At 40.5% G+C, this 23,378-nt stretch overlaps 2 protein-coding genes across 2 annotated transcripts; both read left to right on the forward strand.

The window, feature by feature from the left end:
• The first annotated feature begins 10,732 nt into the window (after nucleotides 1-10,732).
• Nucleotides 10,733-14,815, forward strand: LOC144030296 (gamma-crystallin M3-like). Its single transcript, XM_077536468.1, has 3 exons — nucleotides 10,733-11,963; nucleotides 12,822-13,064; nucleotides 14,486-14,815. Exons 1-3 carry the CDS (start codon nucleotides 11,934-11,936, stop codon nucleotides 14,759-14,761), a joined length of 549 nt encoding a protein of 182 aa, XP_077392594.1. The 5' UTR covers nucleotides 10,733-11,933; the 3' UTR covers nucleotides 14,762-14,815.
• Nucleotides 14,816-20,352: 5,537 nt separating this feature from the next.
• LOC144030301 (gamma-crystallin M3-like) lies at nucleotides 20,353-21,726 on the forward strand. The gene is made up of 3 exons (XM_077536473.1): nucleotides 20,353-20,602; nucleotides 20,678-20,917; nucleotides 21,397-21,726. The coding sequence occupies exons 1-3, from the start codon at nucleotides 20,588-20,590 to the stop codon at nucleotides 21,673-21,675; spliced, it is 534 nt and encodes a 177-aa protein (XP_077392599.1). The 5' UTR covers nucleotides 20,353-20,587; the 3' UTR covers nucleotides 21,676-21,726.
• The last annotated feature ends 1,652 nt before the right edge of the window (nucleotides 21,727-23,378 follow it).

Here is a 23,378-nt window from a genome sequence, read left to right on the forward strand (position 1 = left end):
CACACACTTTTTTTTTTCTCTCTAAAATTTGTGATGTACACTTAACCTATGAATACAGTACAAAATACTATTTTTGTTTCTGTCATTGTAACCCACCTTGGTGGGGGAACTCCGCCATTTAATTTTGAATATTGGGAAGTTGACATATTTTGTCTTAGGTGTGGATTGTGGTTGTGGCCTATGAGGTAGAGCTATTTGTTTAGTAACCAGAAGGTCTGCTGTTCAATTCCAACACTCTTTGAGGGTCAGTGCACTATGCGACTGAGCCTGGGATTTAAGAGGCATTTGCCTGCAGAAAAACTTTTTTTGCGTGAAAATTTCCAATTTGTGATGTACAACACTTAACCGAAGAATATAGCACAGATATATAATGTAGCAACACAATATACTCTGTGAGTCTGTATTTTAATTTAGTTTCTGCTAACCCCGGGTTTTCACCGGATGCGGTTGCGGTGCGGTTGCGGTGCGGTGCGTCTTGACTGCGTGCTCCGGACGGGTCAATTTTTTTGTCAATCCACACCGGCTCCGCACAGCTGCGGTCCGGCAGCTCCGTCGCCGCCCACTTCCCAACGTGTCTCGCGGGACCGCGCGCGCGCGATCATGTGGCATTTCACAACGACAAACATACAGAAAGTCTGTGCTCAACAGAGAAGCAGAAAGAGAGGTGGACTTCTTTTGATTTAACCTTTTCTTCTTCTTCTGCTATGAGATTCCATGCAGCATCCTTTTTTTGGTTGTCCTTGTAAAGTATATTAATAACGAGAGTCGGGTCAGTGCGGGTCCACTCTTTATTTCTGTCTTCCGCGTCCGGCTGCCGCTCAGTACGGCAAGCGAGACGGGCACAACAAGCAATCGCGAACATCAAACTCACAATACATTACAGTCCTTATAAAAAGGATGTGCCGTGTCATATATTATTTTGTGGTTTTCCACCTCCAATATAAACCTCTCCTCGTCCATGTTCGCTGGTGTCTAAACCGTGAATGAGCACATGGCCCGGCGACGCCCACGTCACGTTTTGCTGAAAAACTTGCGAAATAGGAGCTGGCGAGTGTTTTATTCTGAAAGGTAACCGGAAATTTATTTTGAAACTGCCTCGGTCTTCCTGTCCCGCTCGATGTGTTTTGTGCTAGCTTGCCATTTGCCGGAGGCCTACCGCTGCGGCGTCCGGCAAAAATAGAAAATAGGTCTATCCTTGCGGAAGGCTTGCGGCACGCCGCAGGCCTTCCGCAGTCGACACGCAACGCACCCGCAAGCGGTGCAAACTGCACCATTCGAATGAATGGAATCTAATTGCTTGCGTCGCCGGACCGCACCGCAACCGCACCGCAACCGGTGTAAACCCGGGGTAACCCTTTATTCGCTTTTGCAAATTGGGGAGTTGACTTACTTCTGGTTGTGGGTGAATGGTGGCTGTGGATCAGGGGGTAGAGATGTTTGTGTAGTAACCAGAAGGTCAGATGTTCAAATCCCACTCTCTCCAATTTGTGTTGTTAAGTCCGTGGGCAAGACATTTTACACACATTGCCTCCAGTGCCACTCACACTGGTGTACGGATGGTGCGAATGTTTGGTGGTGGTTGTGTTGCTCAGGGAAAAGCTGGATTTTAGTTTGTGTGACCTGGGAGCTGGCTGCCATAATGGTTGCCCTGGGAGTGTAATGCTGATTTTGCTCCAGATTGCACGCTCCGGCTCTTCAAAACATGTGTGACATATCATTATTCACTCACGTGATCACCTGTGTATGAATTTGTAAGACAAGCTGGATTGAAGTGAAACATCAAGTGATCGGAAACCTCAAATAGTCAAGATAAGTTAAATCTTATTTCAGCAAGTGTGACTGTAGGGCCCTTATGGAGAACGGTAGACTTTTTTATATTAACATTTGGTTTCTCTTTTGTAGACATGAGAGCGTTTGGACCAAAAAAAAAAAAAAGAAAAGTGTGCCACTGCCTTCAACAAGTGGATTAAGGGTGACTATTGAATCTCCTTTTCCAGTAATTTATTTTTACTGAAAAGTATTTCAACGTTTTTAAAAGTAATTATATTGAAAACCTTGTCGGGTTCCTTCACTTTCACCTGATTTTGTGCCAGTGGAGGCTCTTATTATAGGAGCCACACTTATTCAGTTTTATGAGGGGTCGAGTTGAAACCTTGCAATATGAGAGTTCTCAGTGGAACGTTCTGTGAAGGTTCTAGATGAAACCCTTGAAATATAAAATGGTTATCAGTAGAACTCGCTGTGAAGGTTCTGGATGAAACTCTTGGAACATAACAGGGTTCTCAGCGGAACTCCCTGTGTGAGATCTAGATTAAACCCTTAAAGGGTTCTTTGTTGAACCTCTCATACAGGGTTCTGGGTGGAACCTTTCACCGAAGGTTCTGGGTATAACTCATTATGTTCTCGGTAGAACCCTTTGGTAGGGTTCCAGGTTGAACCTTCATAAATAGTTCTAACAGGACAAGCTGGGGAACCTAAAAAGGTTCTAACAAACACTTTTACTTCTAAGAGTGTGGGCAAGTGAAATTATATTAATATAATAATATAATAATAATAGTATAATATATAATACATATATATATATATATATATATATATATATATATATATATATATATATATGGCGGCACGGTGGTCGAGTGGTTAGCACGTCGGCCTCCCAGTTCTGAGGACTCGGGTACATATACACACACACACACACACACATATATATATATATATATATATATATATATATATATATAATGTGTGTGTGTGTGTGTGTGTGTGTGTGTGTGTGTGTGTACATATATGTATATATTTGTGTATAAAGACTAAACACTGACCGCCTCTTCTGGTCTCTTGTGCTTGCATTCCTCCTCCGCGTTGTTAGTGGAACGCCACTCCACATGCATCGACAGAACCAAAGCTTGTTGTCTATGTATGTCATAATGTCTTAACTATACCACCAGAAACATATATATATATATATATATATATATATATATATATATATATATATATGTATTTTTTTTTAATGCTCAGTTTTCAACACCCTTTAAGTAGATTAGGTACACTGATTTAGATATTTAGGTACTGTGCTACCAGGTACGAAATTATTACCCTTAAATATAGAAACATTTAAATATACTAAAACAATGACTCAATTAAAATATATTGCACATTAAAATGTTGATTAAAAAGTTTGTTAAAGATGCAAATGTATTCAATTATAAATTAAATACTACTAAACTGTACTTGAAAATTAAAAATGTATGCATTCCAAGTAAAAAAATGCAAGTTGGTTGTTTTTCCTCATGTGTGGTGGTTTCACGCAAATTGGAGGCACAAGATGGCGACAGAAATGGCAGATATCTGCCCCCACCCTCCCGCTTTATTTTTTTCCCCCACAGTTTTAACAACGCAATTTATTAATTTTTTTTATTACAATTTTTTTTGCGTTTTGTTTGACTACAAGAATTATTTGTGGTGAATGTGTGGTACCAGCCAAAAGCACCAACATCTGCGTTTCAAAATTTCTCTATCTAATCAGAGAGCCACATCCATCCATCCATCCATCCATTCTTGACCGCTTATTCCTCACAAGGGTCGCGGGGGCTGCTGGCGCCTATCTCTGGCTCTGGGCAGTAGGCGGGGGACACCCTGGACTGGTTGCCAGCCAATCGCAGGGCACACAGAGACGAACAACCATCCACACTCACAAGCACACTGAGAGCCACATGTAATGTGTATTTATCACATTTTTCTAATATACATACGTTTTTTTGTTGTTCTTCTATTTTGTGGGCCAAGAAGATTGTTGCTCCACACAATAAAAACTATCATAAAATCATTAACAGCAAAAAAAAAAAAAAAAGAAGAAAAAAGACATTTTTGTACTGTTCAATTATTTAAAGAGGAAGTCAACCTGAATCGTTTCTTGACAATAATATATGTGACCTCACTAGTCTAAACATGGCATTCAGATTAATATTACATTTGTGAAATGAAATATGAGTCATGGGGCAGCCATTTTTATCCATCTCAGGGAGTGGCCATTTTGCCACTTACTGTCAACTTAAGATGACATCACAGTAGCCCAGGGCTCATGAGATAATAACCAATCACAGTTGACCTGTTTTCTGAAGCTGAGCTGTCATTAGTTTTTACCTGAGCAACTGTGATGTCATCTTCACTCGTCAAATGGCAAAATGGCCGTCTTCTGACTGCGGTATTTTGCTGCTTAGCTCATGTTCCACTAACACGATATTAACCAGAATTATTATTATTAACTATTTAGACTAGTGGGACTACCATTACATAGAACATATTGTCAATTTTCAGGGGGGTTGACTTCCCCTTTAAGTACACACATTTCAGTATCTGCACTTGATCCAGGTGCATTTACATTTTCTTTTAGTTGTTGTTGAAAATAACACAAGAATACAGTAACATCGAAAACATGTCGAGCATGCTGCACCCACTTCAGCAATCTCGGAAGAGACGTTATTGAGGTCCAGAGCGTAAATAACATCCGTGGCTGCCACAATCGGCACTCCCAAATCCTCCCGAACGAGCATGGTGGTGTAGTTGAAGATCCCATCTGCGCTAAAGTTTTTAAGATCACCTGAACATGCAAATATGTGTTAAAATTTTGTAGGACTTCTCTTTTCATAAAGCATTTTCACAGGCATCTGCACGAGTAATTTAGTGATGAATACTTAAAACACTCAAATCATCCTTCTTAAATTAAATAAATAATGCCATTAATTATTTATCATAATGCATTTACTATTTTTGTTTAAATAACTAAATAGAATTTCAATTCAATTGACATTGTGCTGCTGTGCCTTGGCCACCTAGGGGCAGTATATTACAACCATACAGTACTTCCAAAACAAGTCGTTACTCCTGTACTTCAAAGGCAAAAGACAAGTTATTGCTCTATGAGTTGTATCATATATCAGTCACAAAGTATACATACCTGTATTAATTCATTGTTCTGTCTATATGTATTGCCCCACCACTTGTGTCCAAATAACTGTTGCGAAAAATGTTTTGGACACTGCAACAATGCTGTTAACTTATCTAAGGTGATTCCAATTGTTTGTTAGCATTAAACTAAATTAGGCTTTCAGAGGCAAAGCTACGTGGTTGTTTTCAAAGCACAAGACATTTTTTAAAGACATATTTGCACAAGTGCTGCTTGTCGTGAGGTTTATTGCCACTATACAACACTTTTAACATATATTTTTGCTTGCAAGTCATCTCAGTCCAGCCAGTCGTTAATAACCTTCCTCGGGCGCCATCTCATGTCAAATGGGAACACGTGGCTTTGATAGTGTGTCGAGAGCAAGTTTGTCAAAGATGAAAACTATTGTTTCATCATAGTTATCAAAACTAGTATTGTACAACAATATATAAATGTATAAAAAAAATACTTTTACCTTGTACTATTGTTCTTATTAACTGCCATTGACAAATATGATGCTGCTCCAGTTAATTTCAAACTTGGTAAAACGGTATACTCAGGAACCATTGATCATTTTATCAACAAATAGGAGAGCCTTAACCTGAGACACATTCCCTTTTGTGTCTTTAATTTCTTTGTTCTTATTTCTTAGTATGCCAGACAATCAAAAAGTTGGCTTTAATGATGTCATGCGTAACTTATTCACTGCCAGCCATTTTAGAAAATTTCAAAATTTTCAATACCCACGCGATATTACGTTCAATTATTATTAGGGCTGTCAAAATTAAAGCGTTAACTCTGGAGATGAATTTTAATTCATTAAAGCGTTATTATTATTATTATTTTTTAACTCAGTCAACTCAGTGTGCAGCCAGACTTGGAAGAGTCTGTGATGAGAAGATGAATAAACATGGACTATACGTAGTTTTACTTTCTGATTTACTTGCTTGGTGCTTGTTGGAGAACTCTAAAGTGATTTAGTCACAGGTGCTTCTACTGACAGGTAAACGAGCTCATAGAAGCACCTGTGGCTAAAGTCAAACTGTTTCAGGGTTTGCTCTCTAAGGACCTGCATTCCCCAAAACTGCCTATTAGTTATATGCCTTTGGCGCATCTTCTCAGAGAAAAATCCCCTGCTCAAGTTACCTCTACGGGGCCACACCAATGCTCATGAACAGAACAGAAACCTGTAAGCGAGAAGTTTTGAGAATTGGTTGAGTCCATTTTTACTTTACTGAAGTAAATATCTGTTACATGCTTTGAAGGAAAAAGTAGTAGCAGAAGTAAGAATTAATTAATGACAGAAAAATGTGCGATTAATTCGTTAAAATATTTTAATCGTTTGACAGCACTAATTATTATATATACACCGAATCTACCAAATGACTGAATAGAATCCCTACGTTTTACCTCGTCCCGTTCTTTTATAATTGACAGTTAGAAAAACGTAGGTTTGCCAAAATACAGCCGTTTCTCCCATGGACTCTGAAAATGTGTTTATTTCGTATAAAATGAGGCAATGATGTCATCTACCGGTGGTTGGGCATCATTAAAGTTGTTTCCAAATTTGACATTTACAGTGGAGCATAATCAGATTCTCCCCCATCTATCCCCGCTCTAAAAAATGTAATTTGACAAGTATACTTGTCAAAAGCAGTGAATGAGTTAAAAGTAAAGCTTTGAAATGCTTACACAATGTATGCCAATCAACATTGAGCATTTGTGCAGAGGTGGGGTTCTCAAAAGACAGCTGTCAGTATTAGGACTATCTTGTCTGAAATACAGTTGAAAGTTTAAATCAATATAAAAAGTCTCATACTGAATACTTTTTTCTGTCTGACATAAAATCAAGCTAAACCTTTCGTGTATTAAGTCAGAATTGCCAAAATTATTTGTTAAATGCCAAAATAATGACAGAATGATAAGATTATTCTGCCTTTAAACAATTTTGGGATACCAAGATGATGGTGTAAAGTCTTTGGAAAATTCCGATTTGAGTAAAAAGTCAAAAGAAATTAGCTGAGACAAAGAACTGTGGTTTTGCACAAGTTTGGCTCATCCTTTGGTGTAACTTCCAGAAGCCCGAGGGTGCCACATTAATTTGTTCAAACAAGTATAAACACCACTGGAATGTCCAGCTGTCATTCTGCTCAGGACAGACACTGGACAGACCAGCTAGCACTATTTGAGTGTACACTCCATCTATCCATCCATCCATCCATCCATCCATCCATCCATCCATCCATCCATCCTCTACCGCAGGGGTGTCAAACTCATATTAGCTCAGGGGCCACATGGAGGAAAATATATTATCAAGTGGGCCACATTGGTAAAATAATGGGATATAACTTAAAAACAATTGCCGCCATTTATATGCAGATTTTCGTGGACCAGCCCTAAATTACAGAGCTCAACTGTGATCATATTGTTCCAAAAAAATAACACGAATACAAATGGAACGCGGCAACACTTTTGCGGTATACGTTGCGGATGTGTTAAATCGACCTGTTTTGCATGTATATTGTTCCCAGAATGCATTGCGTGGCATAGTTAATGATGTTATAAGGACGTTAATCCTTGTCATATCTATTTGTGTTACCATTAATTGAATTTGTGTCGTATTTAACATGTTTATGTCGGTGTATGGTTACAAAAAAAAAACAATAATTAAACAATCCATAGTTTAACTTGTGTGTAAAATAATGACTGCTTGTGAAATTACAAATTTATGTTTTGATTGTAGTCCGACATTACATTACATTACATAGATTAATTATTTTTTTTTACTTTACAAAATCATCTTGCGGGCCGGAATAAGGCCATTTGCGGGCCTGATCCGGCCCGCAGGCCGTATGTTTGACACCCCTGCTCTACCGCCTATCCGAGGTCAGGTCGCGGGGGCAGCAGCTTCAGGAGGGAAACCCAGACCTCCCTCTCCCCAGCCACTTCAACCAGCTCCACCGGCAGGATCCCAAGGTGTTCGTTCCCAGGCCAGCCGAGAGACATAGTCTATCCAGCGTGTCCTGGGTCGTCCCCGGGACATCCTGCCGGGGCCCCAGGGACGACCCAGGGAGGCGTCCAGGAGGCATCCGAACCAGATGCCCGAGCCACCTCAGCTGGCTCCTCCCAACACGGAGGAGCAGCAGCTCGACTCTGAGCCCCTCCCGGATGACCAAGCTTCTCACCTTATCTCTAAGGGAAACCCGGACACCCTGCGTAGGAAACTCATTTCGGCCGCTTGTATCCGGGATCTCGTTCTTTCGGTCACGACCCACAGCTCGTGACCATAGGTGAGGGTTGGAACGTCGATCGACCGGTAAATCGAGAGTGGGTGTACGCTATTATTGTTCTATTATTATTTTGATTTTTAATCTTGTTGAACCTGCTTGTATCACACCCATTTCTTATCCATTTTATTATATACTTACATTAATCATTTATTGTATTCTTTACCCTAAAGCTAATTTTCAGGTCAAGTGATTCGAGCTGCTGAGATTGAAGAATGATCCTGTTGGGAATATTATGTTACATATACAAGTTTGGGTTTGTGCAAAAATTATAGGTACTTGTCTATAGTTTTCTTCCACATCTAAATGGTAAATGGACTGCACTTCTATAGCGCTTTATCTACACTCAATGGTGACCAAAGCGCTTTACAAAGCCTCACATTCACCCACACACACACGCATTAATACACAAGTTGGGGGTACGATACGTATCACGATACAGGGGGCACGATTCGATACGTATCCCGATATTTCACATTCATTTACTTGCATTTTATAATAACAGTCATATGTATACCTAAAGGATATGTTTATTATGCTGGATGACAAAAATGTTTTTGTTAGTAGCTCTTCTGGTTTACCACCATGCGGCATGCCTGGTCTAAATATGTACGCACTGCAGAGAAAGGAGCAGTTTTCACAGACACACCCGGAAAATTTATTAATAGGCATGAGCCGATATGAGTAAAAATATCAAAGTATTAAAATGACAGCTCTAAAATTTGCTTATTTTGAAATATTTGGGAAAATAAAAACAGCATTTTTTTCTTCATGTAACACATTCTATTACGTTTTTTAAACAAAATATACAAAAATTGGTACATTAAGACACATGTGCAATGTTAAATTTATAAGTAAATAAATGTTGATATTCTTCCTCTGCTTTAATTTTTCTTAGCAAGACACAGTGTCCAATCACTGGTGAGCTATTTTTGCATTAATTGAAGGCAATTAACTTCAAAGACTGATGGTTTTTTATTTTTTAGGTACAATGCAAGCTGCAAAGGCAAACGTGAGCTGCCTATTTAAAGTTAACGAGCAATATCGATTCTGACGCCTGCGTATCGATATACGTGTATTGTAATGAGGTTGTAATCTGTTTCATGTTTGAACAGCATTAAAATAAAATATTAAGGCTTAATGTTCCGTTCATATAACATTCTTCCATGCTCAAGGTGCGAATCCTAACCCGAAGTCAGACGTTTTGTTGAATATTTTTCCATTAAAAATGGAAGTTTAAAAATCGATTCACACACACAATAAAAAAAAAAAAAGGCAATGATGATAAGACGTTGAATCGGTAAGACTACCGAATGAACAATTCTGAGCTCTTTAAAAAAATAAAATAAAAAATCGATTCAGCCGCCTATTGAATCGATTCGAGAATCGCGCGATGTAGTATCGCGATATATTGCCGAATCGATTTTTTTAACACCCCTAATATATATATATATATATATATATATATATATATATATATATATATATATATATATATATATATATATATATATATATATATATATTAGGGGTGTGAATTGCCTAGTACCTGACGATTCGATTCGTATCACGATTCACAGGTCACGATTCGATTCGATACCGATTAATCCCGATACGAATGGTCACGATTCGATACCGATTAATCCCGATACGAATTTATAAGTCGATTGTTGCGATTTTTTTTCATTCATATTTAGAAAATACTAATCAGTAAGCTTGTAGAGTGTAAGATTTATATGAAAATGTATTATTTATTTATCTGAAATTTCAGTCTTATAGAGGTTGTAATCTGTTTCATGTTTGAACAGCATTAAAATAAAAATATTAAGGCTTAATGTGCCGTTCATATAACATTCTTCCATGCTCAAGGTGTGAATCCTAAAAAAAAAAAAAAAAAAAAAAATCGATTCTGCCGATTATTGAATCGATTCGAGAATCGCGCGATGTAGTATCGCGATATATCGCCGAATCGATTTTTTTAACACCCCTAATATATATATATATATATATATATATATATATATATATATATATATATATATATATATATATATATATATATATATTAGGGGTGTCAAAATGAGTGCATTAATTTTAAGTTAATTTAAAGTTCCTTTCAGGACAATTTTTTTTAACTTTTAATGATTAATGACCGCTTCTTACTTCTAAAGCCTGTAGTAGGCAACGCAGCAGAGACATCCACGTCAAAATTTAGCAGTAATGAATTGAATAATAATCCATGTATGTATCGAGATTGGGGTGAAGTTATATTTTACAATTTTTTAAATATGCAGAAAACTTACTTCATGTTAAAGATTAGATAGAAAAATTATAGATAGATTATAGATAGATTAAAATTAGATTGAATTATATATATATATATATATATATATATATATATCAAATGTATTTTATTAAATTAATTTTACATTAATATATATTAAAATTATAGATAGGAAAATTCACTGAGCTGTCACCATCTTACAAATGCCATTATGCCATCTAGTGGCAGGAAAATGACCAACACAAATCAATATCACACTCGTTTTTTATAGAACAGTACATCATTTTAATTTTAACTTAATTTTATGATTTATTATGAAATTACTGTAATAACGAGGATGCAGACATTTTTCTAATTATTTTTTTCCACTTTTATGTTAACAAGAGTATGAAAACTTAAATATTTGATTGTACATTTTATTAGACATTTAGAGCAGATGTAAAATTTGCCATTAATCGTGAGTTAACCATTAAAGTCATGCGATTAATTACGACTAAAAAAATGCAATCGCCTGACACCTTATTTGACCAATGATAGAGCAGGACGGTAAGTTCACAGACTGTCCATACTTTTGCTTTCTGTGGCATTAATCCAGTCACTTCAGGGTTAGCCCGCCACTCACCTATCTGAGGTAGGCTGCAACACACCTGTGACCATGAGAATGAGCTTATTATTGATGGAAAAGCTTCTAAAAATAAAACGCATATGTTACTTGACTATTCAACTCTTAATTTTCCAGATAAAAAGCTAAACCATCAAAATTGTTAGGTAGCAACCAACTATCAAGCTAACAAGCTAAATAAGTAGCTCAGTAGTGCACTAGTTAAAATGAATCCAAATAAAGAAGACAGAAATAACCGCAGTCAAGTGTCTAACTACGCCAAAGTTTTAATTTTAATGTCAAATTCTTCGAAAAAATTAACATGAATAAACAATGGCTTGGCTACCAAACAACCACAGTGAATTGCTGAACCATGAATATGTTGGGCTTTTGAACACTTGTTTTCATTGTTGTTGAGCTTTCATTTTCAGGTTGGATCCCGTTGCTGTAAAGGGTTTGATTAAATGCAGCTTTCAATGAGAACGTACAGCAGATACAGTACTGCCGATATTCCTTTTCTTTGTTTTCATCAGCTCTAACGCCGCATACAGCACAATGAAACCAGCTATTTTGTTCATTTTAATTACAAAAGGCTTTGTGTTACCTGGTCTTCAAGGGCCTATAGACACGAGAGCACCATGTTAGACATGTGACATGGGCCCCTGCCGCACTCCATAGCATGTTGCTGGCTCAGGGCTTTACACAATGGGGCGCCGCTGACGGCGTGGGCTGCGCTCAGGTATAAAAGCGAGGGTTAAATGGAAGGACAGCAGCAGTTCAGTGCTAGCACCAGCAGCTCACCTGAGAACCATGACCACCACTGACATGAGCACGGGCAAGGTAAGCATTCCATATGCAATGGCGGACTGATATAATCGTGTGGTTTTTTTTTCACAAAACATAATGTTAGTTGAAGTGTCTCGACTCTGAAATTTGTCTTTTGAATGATGGGAAGGAGGAATCCTTAAAATGTCTGAAATTTGATTTTGTGTAATTCAAATTGTGTTCAAAGGCCATGGACACAATCATATTTTCCTCATATTTAAAAATAGTGGTTTTGGAGTGAGGGTAACCAATACACCATGTTACAACATTGCAGAATTTAGTAATGCTAATGTTCATATTTAGTGAAGGAAAGGTTTTACCACAGTGGCATTAATTCTAACATCCTGACTCAAAAACTAATTTTATCCCATTTGAATTTCTGTTGTAGTATTAGTATTCTGTCAAGCGCAAAGTGTATAATCTAACTGCATGGGTGGGGTTTTCTGTTTTGGTCATTTGCTTGACTAGCGCTGATAGAACAGGGCGGTCTGAGCCGCTGTAGTGGGATGGAATGCAGCTGACACCCAGCCTAATAGAAGCGGCTCCCCTCATTCCCATTAAAATCAGGACGGTGGAAGCGCAAACACGCTTGACAATGCAAAAGCAGAAATTGACTCTGGAGCCCGAGAGTTGAGATTGGTGCGCGCAAAGTGCATTTATACAGTTAAACTGCCAGATCTCCCCTTGCGGATGATGTAGTCAGCTGCGCATGTGAAGTGGGCAATTAGAGACCACCTTGCACCCACAAGCTCAGCCCCATAGCACTGATGAAAATTATTGGCCACATTCATCATTTAGGAAGTTGCCCATTCCTGGTCTGAATTCTGATAAACAAGTCATGGAATGTTATTGAATTCTAGTTTGCCTTCCCAGATCATCTTCTACGAGGAGAAAAACTTGCAGGGTCGCTCCTATGAGTGCATGAGTGACTGCTCCGACGTGTCCTCCTACCTGAGCAGGTGCCAGTCCTGCCGGGTGGAGAGCGGCTGCTTCATGATCTACGAGCGTCCCAACTTCATGGGCAACCAACACTTCATGAAGAGGGGCGAGCACGCCGACTCCATGAGCGTGATGGGCATGACCAGCGGCATCAAGTCCTGCCGCATTATCCCCATGGTGGGTAGGAAAGGCCGTGGGTTTTGTTTGCGTGCTTTCGCATTTAGTGCACTGGTGGGGAAACTGTTTTTACATTATCTAAATTTCTTTGATATTTATTGCATTAGTTTAGCTGTTTTTCCCTAGATTTCTTTTTTCATTCATGTACATCATAAAAAGAAAAAGGTTAATTAGTGGTAAATAAAATAAAACATCAGAAAGAAATTTCTATGAATACAAGTGCATAAATAATCCTAAATACTCATTAAACCCATTACGCTCGTCTTTGTACAAGCATAGCAACGGTAAAGTCACGAATTCATACGAATCTAACATTACATCGGTCAATAATTTTAATAAATATCACACTAACGTGGGGACTGAGCAGTAGTATCAATGTGTAAAAAAAAAAGTTGACCAAATTTAGACACAGGAGATTTTGCCCGTACACCAGCGACATTAGCGTTTCACTCTAAATGCGCAACATTAGCGATAGCATCGGCAGCTAGCAGGATGAAGCGGGATGTTTTTGATAGGTGAAACATCTGTGTCTAAGTGAAACATCTTTGAGTTTGTAGGGACTGAGCAGGAGTATCAATGTGTTAAAAAAATGTTAAGTTGACCAAATTTAGTCACAGGAAGTTTTGCCCAAACACCAGCGATATTAGCGTGCCACTCTAAATGCGCAACAACATTAGCAAAAGCATCGACAGCTAGGAGGATGAAGCGGGATGTTTTTGATGTGTCTAAGACAGTGAAACATTTTTGAGTTTGTGTGTTTGCAATTAGCATATGGTGTTAGCATACATGCTTAATGTTTGATTCTTTGTTTTATTTCCATCAGTGTAGATGGATCAGTGTTTAATTAGGCATCAGATTACCTGAAATGTTCCTGACGATGCCATTTGACTACCCAATGTCCAGTATTTCCTATATTAAAAAAGAATCGACTACTGTATATCTCACAATTTGTAGGCCAATTACCACTGACTGAGGCTCATTTTCCAAAAACCGATAAATTAGTAAGATTTTGTTGTTGCGTTTTGAAAATGTATGCAGGCTTCTTCTGACAGAATCACGACCAAAGTAGCGTTTAAGCCAAATACATTTGTATTTAAGAAAAGTTTTAAATAAGCACTGCCCAAGTACAAGTTAATTTAGTTAATAACTCGTCAACGACTAATAGTAATAATTTTAACTGAATCTTTATTTAATGAGGAAAATTTGGGCTTGCTTTTCTGCTATGTTAATCATAATGAAATACTTGGAAAGCGTTTGTTGTTGTTGTTGTTTTTAAGGTGTAAACACGATGTCTGATATTTGTAGGATCGAGAAAAAACATACATTGATGTGGGCGATAGGAAGAGAACAACATGAAAGACACACCTTAAGAAATCTCTGGAATGTTTCTTTTTTGTTTTTGTTTACTCTCCCCAAAACAGCACAGAGGCCAGTTCAGGATTAGGATCTTTGAGCGAGAGAACATGAGCGGTCAGTCCCAAGAGCTGCAGGAGGACTGCGACAACATCATGGAGCGCCTCCGCATGAACGACTGCATGTCCTGCCAGGTGATGGAGGGCCACTGGCTGCTATTCGAGCAGCCCAACTTCCGCGGCAAGATGGTGTACGTGAGGCCCGGCGAGCACCGCAGCCTCCGGGAGATGGGCCTGAGCGGCATCAGGATCATCAGCTTGAGGCGCATCACTGACATGTGCTAGATAGAACTCTGTAACCAGCTTGAATAAATAAAAACAAGGTCTTCTTCATAAGTACCTTTGCTTGTTTGGTGTGATTCAATCACTAGAATTTTCCTACAGACGGACAAACCCACATTATTCCACCGGTATACATCTATTTGTTCTAGATTCTGTTGATTTGTGTTATTGTCAAGAGGCTATTGTCATAAAGACTGAAAACGACATCACACACGGCTCAAATAACGAGCAGTCATGGTTCACCTGTTTTCTGAGTTTGGTCATGAAGAAGCACAAGCTGAGCCGCTTGGGATGGACAAAAACGGGTGCGTTTTGCTACTTCATTCATATTTTACTTTTATTGCAAATAATATTTTTTGCTTGACCTAAGGATGCAGAGATTAGGTGCAAAAAATATAGATTTTGCCCAAAGTAACAATGCAAAATCACTTCTCAGGGGAAAAACTCGAGAGAACAAAGTAGCAACAAAAAAATCACCTTAGTCAGAGAGATACTCATGTAAAGTAAACAAAACAGGGTCACAAAATTCAAAACTGGTTCTCCTGCCACGTGTTCCAGGAAGCAACATGACACTGTGTGCTTCACCAAGGAAATCTTTTGGTGTAGAACAAAGGGAGAACCTGGCTAAAGCGGTAGCAAGCTAATCAGGCTGATGTATCTCAGTTGAGTAGATGAGGCTTTGCCCACGAGTTCGCCCCGCCTCCTGCCACCAGTGTTGGGAATGTTACTTTTAAAAAAAGTAATTAGTTATAATTATTTATTACTTGTTTTAAAAAGTAACTGAGTTAGCAGTTGATTTACTTCATCATAAAAGTAACTCGTGACCAGGCAAAGTAACTATTTTCACAACTTTTTTTGAAAATGTTTTCTAAAAAATAATTTGGATTTATTATTATTATTATTATTATTCTCATTATTATTATTATTATTATTATTTATACAAGGAATTTAAATTACGTCCATGCTATGGAGGGTGTTTTCATTTATTTTTGTGAATATTTACGTCACACAAATGCCTCACTCCATAATGACATATAACAATACTCATAATAATGATAATAATTCATATAATTTGGAGTGGTTATGTATGTTCTACCACTGCCAATTACTACAGTCTACAGCAATCAGGATAATAATAAAAATAAACTAAATAAATACTGGATTTATGGTGATTTGTAGCACATATGTCATCTACATTTAATTTGTAGATCGTCCGATTTTTATGATTGTTGCGGGTTAAAATAATAATATAAAGAAATTGTCAATGCTATGAAATATACAACACTATCATGGCCAAAATCATTGCCATAACTACTACTACATTTCCTCCTCAAAATCATGAGCTTCCCTTGATCTCTCTGAAAAATGTATTTTTCAATTAAGAGAGTTTGGTGATATATCTTCAGTTTATAATTCTACACATTTTTTTTTTTTTAATCACTCATTCACACACAAGCTCACTTCATGTAAGCCACATGGGTCTGCCGGGCGGAAGAGGGAACCCACGCCAACTGGCACCAAAGGCAAGTGAGGGTTCCACTCCTCCACCTGGAGCCCTAAAGCCCATTTAAAGACATGTTTAATGATTGATTTACGTCACAAAACTGCCCAACTCTAGACTTAATTGCATCATTTGCATACAAATGTTATATAACTGCGGCCCGTTTCTCACTTTAATTCGTTCGGTGCTCACAACAGACCTCGACTCCATCGCCTCCGTGAGTGTGATTTGTCGAGACTGGATATTTGAACATTTTTCACGTGTTTAGCACTCGTGAAATAAGAGAAATACAATTGTTGGCTCTATTAATTACACTAGGCGAGCATGTTGCTATGATTTACCGGTATCTTTTCTTTTTCGCTGTTATGGTGCTTGTGGAGTCACAATGTTAATGGTGGAACAGAATTGTCAACAAATCGCTCCTCATGAGGGCCGTTTTTCAGGAAATCTCTGTTATTTTGATTAATGTCACTCTTGTCCAAACACTCAAACCCGAATGAGTTCCAGGTGAGGGATGTGGACTCCGCTCCAGAAGGAAGACACGTCTGTCATGTTCTTCCTAAGAATGTGATTCTCTTTGTAAATTGAAACAGCTAGGTACTTGTTACCCCTGATTGTGCAGACATACCACCGGTGGCAAAAATTCAAAATGTTATCTTCAACAACAACAAAAAAAACTATGTCCCAAATGGTTCAAGAACAGCTTCAAATTTACTTTAGGTGGACCATTTTTAGTCGTTTTCAGCAAAATTGCAGTAATGATAAGGGGTTTAACTTACCCCACTGATTCTGACGTATTCCGCGATAGCAGCCTGAAATGTATCTTGGGCTATTTTCGTAGCTCAGCATTCACAAGCAACAACTGATGCATCCTTGGTTTAAGTTAGCTAACAAGAACAAACATCCGGGTATTTCATGCGTTCTTGCTTTTATATGCGTACTTGAACAGTAGTTGGGCCATGACTGATGAAGTTTCACAAGATCACAAGGATGCTGCATTCGAGGAAGGTCGAAAGTCGGATTTATCCCCTTAGGATTCTCCCAGTTCCGACCTGGAAATGTTCGAGGCGAAAGTAAACAACCAAAATGGCGGATAGTGATAAATTATTTTTTGTTTTCATCCTCAAAACGCATACTTATTGTCCCCCAGTTCGGAGCCAGTATGTTGGGGTTCGCCCCGTAGACGAGAGGGTAGCCTCCCTCCGCCTTCGGGTGGGGGGACGGGTCCTGACTGTTGTTTGTGCATATGCACCAAACAGCAGTTCAGAGTACCCACCCTTTTTGGAGTCCTTGGAGGGTGTGCGGGAGAGCGCTCCCCCTGGGGGTTCCCTCGTCGTGCTTGGGGGACTTCAACGCTCACGTGGGCAATGACAGTGAGACCTGGAGGGGCATGATTGGGAGGAACGCCCCTCAACTGATCACTACCTGGTGGTGTGTTGGCTCCAATGGTGAGGGAAGATGCCAGTCCGACCTGGCAGACCCAAATGTATTGTGAGGGTTTGCTGGGAACTTCTGGCAGAATCCTCTGTCAGAAAGAGTTTCAAAGCCCATCTCCGGCAGGACTGAGGCGGGGGACATTGAGTCCGAGTTGGCCATGTTCCGCGCCTCCATTGTTGAGGTGGCCGATCAGAGCTGTGGCTCTGAAAAAAAGTATATTCTGACCTTGTTTTTTGGCAACAAGTCGCCATGACGATGCTTTTTCACGTCAAACTGATTACAAGGCACCTTTACTCCGGCAACCCTCGAACCCGCTGGTGGACACCAGCGGTAAGGGATGCCGTCAAGCTGAAGAAGGAGTCCTATCGGGCCTTTTTGGCCTGTGGGACTCCGGAAGCAGCTGACAGGTACCGGCTGGCCAAGCGAAATGCAGCTTCGGTTGTTTCTGAGGCAAAAACTCGGACATGGGAGGAGTTCAGTGAAGCCATGGAAAACGACTTCCGGACGGCTTCGAGGAAATTCTGATCCGCCATCCGATGTCTCAGGAGAGGAAAGCAGTGCACCATTAACACTGTGTATAGTGGCGATGGGGTGCTGCTGACCTCAACTCAGGATGCCGTGAATCGGTGGGGGGATTTGCGGGGGATTTTACGAAGACCTCAATTCCATCGACACTTTGAGGAAGCAGAGTCTGGGGACTCAGAGGTGGGCTCTCCTATCTTTGGGGTCGAAGTCGCTGAGGTGGTTGGAAAGCTGCTCAGTGGCAGGGGGTGGATGAGATCCGACCTGAGTTCATAAAGACTCTGGATGTTGTGGGGCTGTCGTGGTTGACACACCTCCACAGCATCGCGTGGACATCTGGGACAGTGCCTCTGGATTGGCAGACCGGGGTGGTGGTCCCCCTTTTTAAGAAGGAGGATCGGAGGGTGTGTTCCAACTACAGTGGGATCACAATCCTCTGCCTCCCTGGTAAGGTCTATTCAGGGGGTTGCCCTTTGTCACCAATTCTGTTCATAACTTTTATGGACAGAATTTCTAGGCGCAGCCGAGGCGTTGAGGGGGTCCGGTTTGGTGGCCTCAGCATTGCGTTTCTGCTTTTTGCGGATGATGTGGTGCTGTTGGATTCATCAAGCCGGGATCTCCAACTCTCACTGGAACGGTTCGCAGCTGAGTGTGAAGTGGTTGGGATGAAGATCAGCACCTCCAAATCCAAGACCATGGTCCCCAGTCGGAAAGGCGTGGCATGTCCTCTCTGGGTCGGGGATGAGATCCTGCCCCAAGTGGAGGAGTTCAAGTATCTTAGGGCCTTGTTCACGAGTGAGGGCAGGATGGAGCGGGAGATCGACAGGTGGATTGGTGCAGCGTCTGCAGTGATGCGGACTCTATCGGTCCATTGTGGTGAAGAAAGAGCTGAGCCAGAAGGCGAAGCTCTCGATTTACCGGTCGGCCAAAATGAGTTTCCTCCGCAGGGTTTCCGGGCTCTCCCTTGGAGATAGGGTGAGAAGCTCGGTCATCCGGGAGGGACTCAGCGTGGAGCCGCTGCTCCTCCGCATTGAGAGGAACCAGCTGAGGTGGCTCGGGGATCTGGTCCAGATGCCCCCTGGACGCCTCCCTGGAGATGCCCCCGGGGATGACCCAGGACACGCTGGAGAGACTATGTCTCTCGGCTGGCCTGGGAACACCTTAGGATCCCGCCGGTGGAGCTGGTTGAAGTGGCTGGGGAGAGGGAAGTCTGCGTTTCCCTCTTAAAGCTGCTCCCCCCGCGACCTGACCTCGGATAAGCGGTAGAAGATGGATGGATGGATGGATGGATGGATGGATGGATCCTCAAAACACATTTTGACCTCCAGCAAACTTGCCTTCTGACAATTTTGCTTCATTTCCGTATCATTTCATGCAGCAAGATAGTGGTATACTGTCACGTACGTTGGGTTACATGAAGTTACCATATATTATATTTTAACAAATGCGTGACGGTAGGCCTATGTGCTGCTTTGGAGACCCCCTTTTTCTTTTATCGCTAAGTTAATAATCGTATGCCGAGAAACGTTTTTTGGGAGTGGTAATATGAAGGCCTCACGGCTTCAAAAGTCTTGTTCTATTGGCTATCCAGTAATACATACAGATCAGTAGAAACAGCGAATGTCTGTATGAGTGCCAAGACTAGTCTGTCATTTACGATGGCGTATTAGGGCCGCATTTTTTTTTTTTGAGGTGAGTAATATTCAGAGGAAAAAAATTCACAAATTTACGAGAAATAAACTCGCAAATCTGCGACTTCATAGTGGCAAATTTGCCAGGAAAAAAAAAATCTTAAATTTATAACAATTACATGCACAGATTTGCTAGAAGAAAAAAAACTCAGTCACATGTTATAAAACTTCAGAATTCCATTGTTCCATTCCATTACAGTAACTAATTACTATCAGATGAGTACAATACATTCTATAATATATAATACAGTTTGGGAGAAGGTTGTATAACACTGCTCATGTCTATTAAAATGAGTTTGTATGCAACAGTTCAATTATTTCTATATGGGATTTGTTTGTTTGTTTTATAGAATGTGTTCTTATAATAATGTATTGATGGAGTGATACTTAGGAAGGTTTTGTTTGTGGAACACCTATTTTCTGCCTTTGAACAGTGTAGACAATAAAACGATGGGGCCTCTTCGCTACAATTGCTACCACCGCAAATCACGATGCGTTTGAAGGTCTCTTTGAATTGCGGCTGTGCACGCGATGGGGCCTCCGCTGCATGTTGCCCTGTCAGGACTTTGGACAATGGGGTCATATATGCTTCAGGCACGAGGTCAGGTATAAAAGCAGCCCGGTGACATGGAGAAAACTAAGCAGTCTGTTTGAGCTCTCACACATACCACCGCCGCCATGACCATGGGCAAGGTAAATCTCCTTTGGGGGAGTTAGCTTTATTTGAAAATCAATCAATCTAATGGGTTACGACTGTTTTGGTTTCAGATAATCTTCTACGAGGACAGGAACTTCCAGGGTCGTTCCTATGAGACCAGCAGTGACTGCGCTGACATGTCCTCTTACCTGAGCAGGTGCCTCTCTTGCCGGGTGGAGAGTGGCTGCTTCATGGTCTATGACCGCACAAACTACATGGGCAACCAGTTCTTTGTCAGGAGGGGCGACTACTCAGACTACCAGCGCATGGGCATGAGCGACTGCATCAGGTCTTGCCGCATGATCCCCATGGTACTGTATCACAAGCATCCAATGTCTACCACTTAATCTGTTGTTTAGGGTCATTCGTGAATTGGGCATCTACACCACTCTGGATTGGTCGGAAGTTAATCACTGAACATATCTAGGCAACAATCATTCACTGTCAGGAAAGGTGTGGCTTGTCTTAGGTGGAAGAGTGGTCGTTCCCAACCCAATGGTTTTACATTTACGCCTCAGTTCTTTGAACAGTATCCTTGAAGAAGGTACCACCTTGCCACATTTACTTTAAGACCAAGATACCTAGCATTCATGTTTTTAAAATGTGGTATGAAACCCGATTACCCAAGAAAAAGCCCATACAACCACGGAGAACATGCTAATATTCAAACCCAGAAGATTTGACTAGCTACATAGCCCACTGTACCAAATTATAAATCAACTTTCCACTGAGCAATCCATTTGAAATTGTGTGTGTTGCTGACTTTTGTCTCTTTTGTTTCAACCCACAGCACAGAGGCCAGTTCAAGATCAAGATCTTTGAGCGGGAGAACATGAGTGGCCAGTCCAACGAGCTGCAAGAGGACTGCGAAAACATCATAGACCGCCTTCGCATGAGTGAATGCTTGTCCTGCAGCGTGCTGGAAGGCCACTGGCTGCTCTTTGAGCAGCCCAACTTCAGGGGCAAGATGATTTACCTGAGGCCTGGCGAGTACAGGAGCTTCAGGGACATGGGCATGAGTGGCACTCGCTTCATGAGCATGAAGCGCATCATGGATTCCTGTTCTTAGAAGCAACTGTGTAGAAAAACAAGATTTTAAATAAAAATCACTTTAAATGTACTTGCTCGTGTCTTGTTCAATGCAACTCTTTTTGTATAACGGAACAACATCCAGATGATGGCAGTGCGGAAGTGAGGAAAATTGTCACTTGCAATGTCATATTGTTGATATTTTTGCCAGCTTTAATATCACCATGTGATTATGGGTTAATCCATCTTCAAACAGTCACATTTTCTTAGTGTCTGTACATGAAGTAAAAGTCTTCCTTTTACTATCAAGCAAAGTGTAGTTAGTGACTACGTTTACCGGGCTGCAGTCAATATATTACCAATATTTGGGTTTTGAAAGGCCATGTAAACACATGCAAAACCCCAAACACTTGTTCATATAAATGCAAATTGGAATACCTCCATTGAATAAAGCCCAATTCACACTAGCTGCGGAACGGACGCGGTGCATTTTCCGTACCGCGGCCGTACGGATGCCGCAAGGATAGAACGCATTCAAGTTTATGTGTCAATTCACACCAGCTGCGGTGCGGTACGTCTGCGGTGCGGAACGACTGCGGCGATGCAGAAGGTAAGCGTTCTATTTCTTCCGGACGCCGCATGCGGAATTTCATGAAGCTGAAGAAATTACATGAGCCGGACAGGAAGCTGGGTGTCTCGCATCAAGGTAAATCCGGTATATTTCAAAATAAAACCGTTTTTGAAGTCGTCTTTTTGGGAGGGAAGCTAGCTAGCTACATAGCATGACATCAGTCGGAAATTTAAGACAAAAAATTAGCTCAGAATAAATTAAACATGACAAAATGACTCTAGACACAAAACATACTCACCAATGGCATAACAGCCATGGCAAAAGTCCCATAAATAATGTCCAAAAAGCATATCGATGTGACAACAGAGAAGCGTAGCTATTGTTTACAAATAGGACTCCATGTACATGGTTGCTATTGGGTGAACTCAACGCTCCAGCGTGAACCCCACGATCTTATGATCTGTCGGAAGCAGATTTCCGGACACGCAACGCACACGGTGTGAATTGCAGTCCTAGCGGAAGCCGTACGGAAAACACACCCTGTCCTTTCCGCAGCCAGTGTGAATTGGGCTTAAGGCATTGGTTTATGTTCTGAGCATTCTCCATCCACAAGGAATCCTAGTCTTTTGAGTAAAGAAAATACTTGCACACACTTGACCCACCGGAACTACACAAGCAGATCAACAAAAATAGTTTAACATAGCGCAACAATAAACTTTTGGATCGATTTGAATTTTTTAATAGTGTGGTGAGTGATGTCTAGAAAATAAGAAGTGAAATAACCTGAATAAAGATACGGACATCATGTGACTATTTCGCTGCACACAGCCGCGTTAATGAACTACAAAGACGAGGCGGTATAAAATGTTTATCCATCAACTTTCCGAGCATTGACACTCCCTTTGATGAAAATTACATGATATAATTGCGTGAGGTGGACAGGTTAGATGATATTACCATTGTCAATGAAGTGTCAGGAGTGCGCTTCTTTTATATTTTTTTATTTATTTTTTATTTTTTTCCCCAACTCGGCTACGCTGCTACGTGGAATTAATTAACCCCCCCCAAACCCCCGCCCCAAACACTGGTGAGTGAGTGTAAATCTGATCATACGAAGTCTTTACAAGTCTGTACAATCAGATTTATTTCCCCTTTACGTGTAGTCAAAATGG

This window comes from Festucalex cinctus, chromosome 11 (assembly GCF_051991245.1).
Source record: "Festucalex cinctus isolate MCC-2025b chromosome 11, RoL_Fcin_1.0, whole genome shotgun sequence".
Taxonomy (NCBI): Eukaryota; Metazoa; Chordata; class Actinopteri; order Syngnathiformes; family Syngnathidae; genus Festucalex; species Festucalex cinctus.